The 10,000-nt window shown below is 34.2% G+C and overlaps 1 protein-coding gene across 2 annotated transcripts in view; it reads right to left on the reverse strand.

The window, feature by feature from the left end:
- Nucleotides 1–10,000, reverse strand: part of LOC113817880 (cytosolic 10-formyltetrahydrofolate dehydrogenase) — a 20,380-nt gene that overhangs the window by 1,242 nt on the left and 9,138 nt on the right. For both annotated transcript variants that reach the window (XM_070138385.1, XM_070138384.1), the window contains exons 3-17: nucleotides 9,308–9,459; nucleotides 8,938–9,020; nucleotides 6,808–6,973; nucleotides 6,173–6,370; nucleotides 5,641–5,772; nucleotides 5,080–5,291; nucleotides 4,839–4,926; nucleotides 4,095–4,283; nucleotides 3,688–3,803; nucleotides 3,275–3,496; nucleotides 2,178–2,371; nucleotides 1,719–1,912; nucleotides 1,423–1,542; nucleotides 637–887; nucleotides 1–464 (exon numbers count right to left, since the gene is read on the reverse strand). The exon at nucleotides 1–464 is cut by the window's left edge and continues 1,242 nt beyond it. In XM_070138385.1, coding sequence (XP_069994486.1) covers nucleotides 209–464; nucleotides 637–887; nucleotides 1,423–1,542; nucleotides 1,719–1,912; nucleotides 2,178–2,371; nucleotides 3,275–3,496; nucleotides 3,688–3,803; nucleotides 4,095–4,283; nucleotides 4,839–4,926; nucleotides 5,080–5,291; nucleotides 5,641–5,772; nucleotides 6,173–6,370; nucleotides 6,808–6,973; nucleotides 8,938–9,020; nucleotides 9,308–9,459 — 2,573 coding nt within the window. In that variant the 3' untranslated portion in view covers nucleotides 1–208. The remainder of the gene's footprint in view (nucleotides 465–636; nucleotides 888–1,422; nucleotides 1,543–1,718; nucleotides 1,913–2,177; nucleotides 2,372–3,274; nucleotides 3,497–3,687; nucleotides 3,804–4,094; nucleotides 4,284–4,838; nucleotides 4,927–5,079; nucleotides 5,292–5,640; nucleotides 5,773–6,172; nucleotides 6,371–6,807; nucleotides 6,974–8,937; nucleotides 9,021–9,307; nucleotides 9,460–10,000) is intronic.

Below are 10,000 nucleotides of genomic sequence, written 5' to 3' on the forward strand. Positions count from 1 at the left end.
GCTCATCTGGACACTGCTATGAAAGTGGTATCTTACGTTGGATAACATCTGATCCGTAATTACTAGTAGGAAGCACCTAAATTAGAAGTTTCAAGTTACAACCAAGTGAAATACATTACTTAAAAAAAACCTTGTCATTTGATGAGCAAGTTTAACAACCTTTTTAACTCAGGACTCAAATTAAGAAAACAAGAGAAATCATACTATCTTAGTATTCAAAGGTGATGGTCTTTGTCTTGAGGTACTCATTGAGGGCCTCTTCACCCAAGTCCTTTCCAAAACCACTCTGCTTGAAGCCTCCAAATGGTGCAGCAACATCAGTTTTGTTGTAGGTGTTAACAAAGCAGGTTCCAGCATCAAGTTTCTCTGAGACAAGGAGGGCTTTGCTGATGTCCTTTGTCATGACTCCTGAAGCCAAGCCAAACTCAGTGTTGTTTGCACGAGCTACGACCTCCTCAACTTCCCTGGTGGAAAAATTCAACGAAAGGAGTTAGGAAAATAATTTGTTGTTCCATTTTCATCTCCTCTGCTTTTATCATAATGACTTTTCACTTCCTTATTTCAATTGATGAAATTCTAGTAATACCTTATCAACTTGCATGACACAACAAAACCAATGCACCAATGCCAACTTACCCATTGCCAAATTTGGAAATGACCATAATGGGGCCAAAGCTCTCCTCCTTAGCAATAAACATGTGATCCTCAACTCCAGTGAACACAGTTGGGTGAAGGAAGTAACCAGGACGATCCACCCTTGTTCCTCCATAGACAAGGTTTGCACCCTCCTTCACACCGATGTCAATGTACTCCAGCAATTTGTCTAAGTGTGCCTTGTGGTTCTGGGGTCCATGAGCTGTGCCACGGTTCAGTGGGTCTCCAATCACCTGGTGAAGGGAAAACAGGATTGTGATAAGTTCTCTTATCATCACTTTCTCATCCTTAACCATGATATCAATTATGATAAGTGATAAGTTCTATTATCTGCAACTAGAACTAAAACTATGAATACATATATTATGTCAATATTAACCCATAGCCGAAGGGTGGCATGTGGGTACATGCCATGGCTGTTGTGGACTGAAAAACAGATAGCATCGTATCATGCCCATTCACGCACCACTGCCTCGTCGGATAGAGTTTGTTTTTCTCCGATAGTAGTGGGTTCATTTATATGGTAAAGATTTTAGGCAATGGCACCTATAATAAAGGTAAAACTTCAAAATTATAATATTTTTATAAATCATAGCAAAATAAAAGCTTTTAGGTGCCAAAAGTTGCTCGCAAACTACCGATCGGGCCAGGAGCAAACAGGGGAAATTGCTGATGCATGCTAACAATCCCGTTATTACCTCCACTTGCCGAACATTTTTACCTGTCGGCATTGGGTTAACAGAGGAAAATGCACAATCAGCAACTTACCATCTTCTTACATTCCTCAATTACACGTGCAACAAACTCATCATGGATAGAGTCTTCTACAAACAGTCTTCCAGCAGCAATGCAGTTCTCACCCTTGTTGAAGAAAACACTGCTCATGCCCTGGATAGAAAAAAGAAAAATATATGTATTTATGATCTATTGACTTACGAGTAAAAATTATAAAGTGCCATGTATACAAATACAAACACATATACATTAATTGTCTTTACATATTTGTATCTAATAACAAATATATCTTTTGTATTTCAGAAAAAGAAGACAAAGAGGAAACTAACCATGCGAACAGCCTTGTCCAGATCACAGTCACTGAAGATGATGAAGGGCGATTTTCCTCCAAGTTCAAGGGACACCTTCTTCAGGTTGCTGACAGCACAAGACTTCATGATCACCTGACCAATTTCTGTGCTGCCAGTGAAGCCGAGCTTGCGGACATCAGCGTGATCAGCAATGGCCTGACCACAAACACTACCTGTAAAGTTTTAATAGTGATTAAATGCTTATAGTCAGTAAAAAGGTAAGTAAAACATCACGTACAGTAAATACTGCCAGAACTCCCTTCTAGACACCTTAACAATTATTTCTGAAATACATATGAATGTCCTGACACTAAATATAATATTTCTCTGAGGCAAAGAGTATCAATAAATATTTTTATCTACAGCATCCATTATCATCTAAAACATAAAGCTCACCTGAAGATTATACATATAACTAACATCAAAGTAAAATCTCACCAGTTCCAGGGAGAACATTGATTACACCAGGTGGAATGCCAGCCTTTACAGAGAGCTCAGCAAACTTAAGTGCTGTGAGAGGAGACACCTGGGCTGGTTTGATGACGACAGTGTTACCGGCAGCAAGGCAGGCAGCCATTTTCCATGACAACATCATTAAGGGGTAGTTCCATGGGGTCACCAAGCCACAGACACTAAAATGATAAAATAGAAAGGAAATGTATAGGTACCATGATATTGTCACTTATACTCAAAGAAACTAAAAAGTGGTTTCTATATAAATAATCATTATAAGCAAAAAATTATGCAGAATGGCACATACAACTACAAACTACTGTAAGATTAATATCTCAAGTTCATCTGCATGTAAAGAACAGCAGGTTATTTATATACTGCATATGTTAATGTGCCAATAGGATGGACTTAATCATGTTATAATACTGAAAATTATTATTTTTGCATTCTATAAACAGCCACTAGCTAACTAGAAAAGTTACAAAATGACTTACATGAAAACTTGAAATTCATAAACAGTGAAGTAATGGGGCACAACAAAAAGAATAGGAAATATGAGTATAGGTAAACAATTATAAAACATTCAATGTTTAAAACTAATAAGTATATTATTTAAACCAGTAAGGGACCTGTCATTTATGGTATGATTATAAAACATAGGGCCTGTGTGAACACTGAAGGGATAATGCAAACATAGCACCTTCGAAATGGAAAAATATCAGCCTATATAGAGAATTACACAAATAGATATATGGATGTATAAACAGATAAATAAAAAGACGTAGTTACAGATATGGTTAGATTGATGTAAGACCCATAGATATCTAGTTAAATGGATATAGATATAGTTAGAGAGATATAGACGGAAGAAATAATCCAAAAGATATAGATAATGGTGTAATTTATATACTGATAAATATAGATATAGTCAGATAGATATATATGTAAGAGATAAACCGATAGATATAGATATAGTTAGAAAGATGTACATGTAAGAAATAAACCACCAAATATACTGTTAGATAGATATAAATGTAGTTAGAAAAATATTACATGTCAATGAAATCTGCCAAGTCCCTTACCCAATTGGCTCCTTCTTTGTAATGGTCAAGTTGTGATTTGGCCTGGCATTGTTAATAGGAATGGTCGAGCCGTGGATCTTGTCACACCAGCCAGCAAAGTAGCGCCAAGTGTCAATGCTCATGCCAACATGAGTCTTGAGGGCCAGAGTATAGACAGCACCTGAGTCGATGCTCTCAATGGTTGCAAGTTCTTCCTTGTGTTCATCCATGAGGTCAGCCAATCTAGTGAATGAAAGTAAAGATTAATTCAATTTCCTCTTTTCTTAATGGGATCAATATTGGTAAGAAGTGCAATTAAATCACAATATTTATAAGTATCATTACAGAGATTTTATACATTTGCATCTTTTGCAGCTAATGTAATTACTATACTTTTGACATCTAATTTACTTAACAAAACTTCAAGCACTCACTTGAACAGAAGTGCTCCCCTGTCTCTGGCATTCATGCTGCCCCAGGGACCTTGATAGAAGGCCTTCTTGGCTGCTTGCACTGCCTTGTCAACATCGTCTTTGCTTGCTGAATGAACCTGAAGAGGGGGGAAAAAAATATATATGGATGTTATAAGTTGTTTCTTCATGGTGCTTTAATGTAGCAAATGTGAATTGTAAATTCAAATTATAATGTTAATAATGATAAAGATAATAATAATAACATTAATAATAATAATAATATCAATAATGACAACAATAATAATAATTACTTTTATCTTATTCAATGTTCAAGTTTCAAATATAAAACTGATATCTTAACCAGATATAAAACAAAATGCATTAAAACCAGTCTTTTTTCTTTTTTGAAGACTCCACAGAACACTCACATCACAGATAAGTTTCTCAGTAGCAGGGTCAATACTCTTGAGGAACCTCCCGCCGGTGGCATCAACGAACTGGCCATCGATAAAGAGTTGGTGAGCAAAGGAGATGTCCATGTTGTTGACATGCATCTTGACAGCGTCAAACTCGAAGACTGGCTTCTCATCGCCACCGCGCATTTTCCTCACCATCACCTGTGGAAAAATAAGGAAGAATAAATAGAGAAGGTTTCTGCATTACCTTTTAATCTATATGTATATTATGCACAGTGGCATATATATCTTACCTAATTCTAATGAAGAGGTCTATCATTAGTAGTAACATATTTCATTATTTACTTTTATTACCATTACCATAAGAAGGACAAAACAATCAAAATAAAATGAATACGATTGTTATTATCATCATAAGATCTTTTTTTATAGATGTTATTATATTTTCTAAAATTGCCAAATATATTAATTTTCTTTTTGTCAAAGAGAATACTAACCTCTAATTATCTGAAAATATATAAGAGCAATCCCTTTTATAAAATATAACTTTTTTCACATTTTTGTCCCTAGACAAAAATGCAATACATTCAATTTCATCTTCTTGTTATCACCCACCAAAGCATTAATAAAACTCCTTAAAAAAAATAATAATAATAATAAAAATAATAATAATAATTCATCATTCTTTTCTTTTCATTTGCTTAAATATAGACAATTTCTATTCGTAAACTAAAGGCCTGTTTTTAGATTTCTCACCTGAATGAACTCCTGGAAGGTTGTGGCCATAAAAACGTCTTCATTTTCAAGGGAGACTCCTGCTTTTTCCTTCACTTCCTCAACCAGTCTAAAAAAAGAAAAAAAAAAAATTAACTGTTACGGTATTACAAAAGAAATAAAAGTTTAAAAGTACAAGCAAGTTGTATCATTTTCTATAAATGCATCAAATTCATAACTATGTCAAAAGATGAAAATCGATACGAAGTCTCAGAATACACACCTTACAACATCCATTGATCCAGCACCAGACTTGAAGAAATCTGTATCGTCTGAAATCTCGATGTTAAGAATGGCCTTCCATGTCTCCTTCAACTTTCCTGCAACTTCCTGTTCCTCGGCTGTGAGTTCAATAGCCTCCATTGCTTCTGCTGCGGCACCATATTTTGAGGCATTCATCATCTTCCCATCAACACTCAGACGAGACACATTCACCTTATTAGTTGGAAAGAAGTATCAATATAAAGATGAACTTTCATCCCTAATCTAATCTATCTTTTCTCTGAGTCATGCTAAATGAATTTTGTACATTCAATATATCTTAAAATATGAAAATTTAATATTCGTTTTGAAGAAAGGAGCAATCAATGTGCAATTAACAATAACAATAATAATAATAATAATAATAATAATAATAATAATAATAATAATAATAATAATAATAATAATAATAATAATAATAATAATAAAGAAAATGATGTAGAATGTAGTATTCAAGTTATTTTTTTCCTGAATTCTTTATATTCTAGAAAAAAATAAAAGTAATAAATCAACTGTGACTCACCTTTTGGCCATCTGTTCCAGTAAGAAGAAGTCCATCTTTGTGAATGATGCCAGGAGCAGAAAGACCTTCAATTTCAACTTCACGTCCATCGCTGACAGATCCAGTGAACATTTTTGAGCCAAAGAGTTTTACCTGTGGAATAAGCCATAGTGTGTAAGGAGGGGTGCAGGAGAGAGGGAGAGAAGGAGAGAGGAAGAGAGAAAAAGAGAAAGACAGTGGACAAGGGAGGGAGGACAAGGGGGGAGGGGGAGGGGGAGGGGGAGAGAGAGGGAGAGGGAGAGGGGGAGAGAAAGGGGGGAAAGAGAGAGAGAGAGAGAGAGAGAGAGAGAGAGAGAGAGAGAGAGAGAGAGAGAGAGAGAGAGAGAGAGAGAGAGAGAGAGAGAGAGAGAGAGAGAGAGAGAGAGAGAGTGTACAAAATCAGAGGAGGGGAAAAAGGGTGATATCAAACCCCAACCAATCAGCATATCAACAGATTACCCTCACATAAAAAAATATATATTAACAACAAAACCTAAAAGTTTTCCCAATGTACCTCTTTTCCGTCCATAACCGTCCAAGCACCAGGAGATGAATCTAAACCACGAATGAAGTTATGGATGCCTTCTGCCGACTGATCCCAGTTAACCTTACACAATTCCTTCTTGTTTAGCATTGGGTCGTATGTTGCTCCTTCCTCCGGTTGGGGGATCTTGGGTGCGGTGCCGTCAGCTACCATGGTCACTGCCTCTGCCTATTGTAGGAATAGTGAGTAACAATATTATGGAGTAGTTATATTTACATTTATAAGATAGAAGTAAAGGAAAAATATATCCTATCAGTTCTTTTCACAAGATATAAAACAAATATATATTGCAGTTTTCAATTGGAAGTTTCATATCACATCTTTAAGAAACTCATTTAATAATGATAGTAGAAAAAGATTGGGATACATCTGTATTCACTACTTTATATAGATATCTACAATACCATATCTTCAACTTTATATATACATATGTGTGTGTGTGTGTGTGTGTGTGTGTGTGTGTGTGTGTGTGTGTGTGTGTGTGTGTGTGTGTGTGTGTGCGTGTGCGTGTGCGTGTGCGTGTGCGTGTGCGTGTGCGCGTGTGTGTGTGTGTGTGCGTGTGTGTGTGTGTGTACAACTAAAAGAATAAAAATATTCTAATTTACCATTGCCTTGATTCCTTCAGGATACATAAACCTGTTGTACAGCGTGTCAACTGTGTCATTCGGGTCGACATCAACCTCACGCTGAAGGAGAATGGGTCCAGTATCGAGGCCATCATCAGCCCAGAAGATGGAAAAGCCTCCTTTCTTATCTCCACACATCAGAGTCCTGATAATGAAATCATGATTAAGTTACTTGGGTCTTTTTTACTCAAGAAATACTCACATTCTGTTTAAGATTGTAATGGACAGATTTATTGGAGCACATATTTTCATTTATCATAGTATGAATATACTAATTACAGTCACCAAAAATATTATCTTGAACTCATTCCTGTCCAGATCAATAAATATTGCCCGAACAGGAATAACAATCTTGCAGCTTTTATCCGAATTTCATATATATCATCTTCAAACTGCTGTGACATATATGACTAAGCTAATGAATGCATTGCTACTTTTAAGTATACTGCACTTTTTTATTTTTGTAATCCCAAGGTAATTTCTGATTCTTACGAACACATTTATTTTTAGGACTTGTGAGGAATATACTGATGAAAATCATCCATATAACCTTTACACTGATAATTTCTTTACATATATTCAACATTCAAAGAAGAAGATAAAAAAAAAAAAAAACGGAAGAGAACAAATAAATACGCTTCTGACAAAAATAACAACATAGCTGCAAGTAGATGGACAGATATTTCTGTCATGACACTAGCACTGACAGTTAACATTTTTACATGACAGATATAAATGAGTAAAAGGCGCAGCATTTGCAAAAGACAGAGAGGCAACCTGACTCAGTTTACATTGAAAGAACAAATATTTGACACATATTATCTTATGAATGGAATGACCCCAACAAGCCCATGGAGTTCTAGGTATTGCACTTAGTGTATTGAAAAATATGTAATGATGGAACAAAACATTGATTTGTAAGAATATCATCGCAAACAGATGATGAGCAATGGATGGATGTAAGTCTTTTTCTCTCAGTGTAGTAATACCGATAGGGGGAAAGCTGTGAAAAGAAGACTGCAATGTCTGCACCCTACAATCTCCCTTTTCATATCAAGTAAGTTGGGTTTTTTTCTTCTTTTTTTACTGTACACAAAACTTGTAAACTTTAAAAGCAGAGGACATGCAATATACAAATAAAAATGTTCAGTTTTCCCCGATAACTGAAAAAGCCACTGAATTTGCCTAGCAGGACACATATATCATACCCAATGTATATTCTCTATAATTTGCCGATTGTTTCAATATTTTCCATATAAGAAATCTACTTTTTTGGGTACATGTGACACTATGATCGGATGATAATTCTACTGAGATTATTTTCAACAGAGCATGCTTTTAGAATCGAGTATGAAGTATAACAAAAAGGCCAAGGGCAGTTTGCTGTAAAAGTTTTCAAATGCATACCTATCAACAAGTCTGATTTAATGCACTTTTAAAGCAACACACAAGTAAACATGAATACAACTTCCTCTCTATCATATTTGAAAGCCACACTCAATACCATACACTCCAAGACATACAATTATGTGTATACATATATGCATGAGTGTGTGGCTATAAGAATATGTATAAATATACCTAAACATGAACATATACTTATATATATATACATATACATATACATGTATATATATACATATACATATACATGTATTTATATACATATACATATACATGTATTTATATACATATACATATACATGTATGTTTGTATATATATATATGTGTACATATACATAAAATAGGGAATATATACTGCTAAATATATAATACTAAGTATTACATTCCAATCCTCTACATTATGTTAAACATACATTTTTATATTAGAATGTCATGACTAAAGAAGAAGAAAAAGAAGAAGAAGAAGAAGAAGAAAAAAAAAAGAAAAAAAAGAAAAGAAGGAAAATACAACTACTACTACTACTACTACTACTACTACTACTACTAATAATAATAATAATAATAATAATAATAATAATAATAATCGGAAGAAGATGAAGAGGGCAAGAGAGAGAGAAAAAAATATATATGATTATCAAAATTAAGTATATATACAAGACAAATATAACACATATGTATTAAAAGGTGAACAGTCTAAGATATTACCAATTAATAGACGAGGCACCACGATGTCTTGGTAGGATAGAAGGATGGTAGCAGATAGATTTGTTTTTGGGGTGATTAATTACCTGCAGATCGAAAAATACCAAATAAAAAAATGTGCCAAAACTGCAAAAACTGATAACAAAGTCCTTAATTAGTGCTTGTACACTGACTACAAACAATAAAATTGCTTAACTTAAAATATTCATTAGCAAAAATGAGCATATAGCCATTAAGCAGTGAGAGACAAAGAATAACCGAATAACAAAAGACATCATGTATAGCATCAGTCGAGATAAATCACACAAGCCTTCGATACGAAAAATGTAAAAGTCCACAGCCGAAATCATCCTCCAAATAATCACATCCTCACCTCCATCGGAATGAACTGAGAGCAGAAGGGCATCACATTCAACTCTGGATCGACGGACAAGTACTTCTCAAGCACCTCGGGGAGAGCCACCCCCTTCTTCCTCCAAGACTTAAACTTAAAGACCTCCACCCCATCTGCTGCCGCCATTGTTGCTGCAAGGGAGACCATTTCCGTCAACTCCATACATTAGATTAAGGTACAGCATATTTTTTCTGCTTCAGAACTTTTCTGTAGACAGATTACATCTACTGATAAAATACTTATAATGGCAAAGGTGCCTTGTACCGAAATTCTCATGCTGCCTAAAATATGAAGTCTTTACCTATCTTTTCTATGGTGTCTTGAATTCTAGTATGAAATGCTGTTAACTACTACGAAAATATATATTTTTTATCTAGTTTTCAACTCATTTCTGATGGAAATTTTTACCTAATTCAGTATGAATTATTTTAGCAAATAAAGTAAAATCTAAAAGGGATCTTTATATTTCAAATACAGTTAAACAATAACATGAGAAACATACAAACAATATAATAACAAAAATATAATAATAATAATAATAATAATAATAATAATAATAATAATAATAATAATAATAATAATAATAATAATAATAATAATGATAATAATAATAATAATAATAATAAAAACAACAACAATAACAGCAATAATGATAATAATGATCATAATAAT

The sequence above is a fragment of the Penaeus vannamei genome, chromosome 24 (genome assembly GCF_042767895.1).
Source record: "Penaeus vannamei isolate JL-2024 chromosome 24, ASM4276789v1, whole genome shotgun sequence".
Taxonomy (NCBI): domain Eukaryota; kingdom Metazoa; phylum Arthropoda; class Malacostraca; order Decapoda; family Penaeidae; genus Penaeus; species Penaeus vannamei.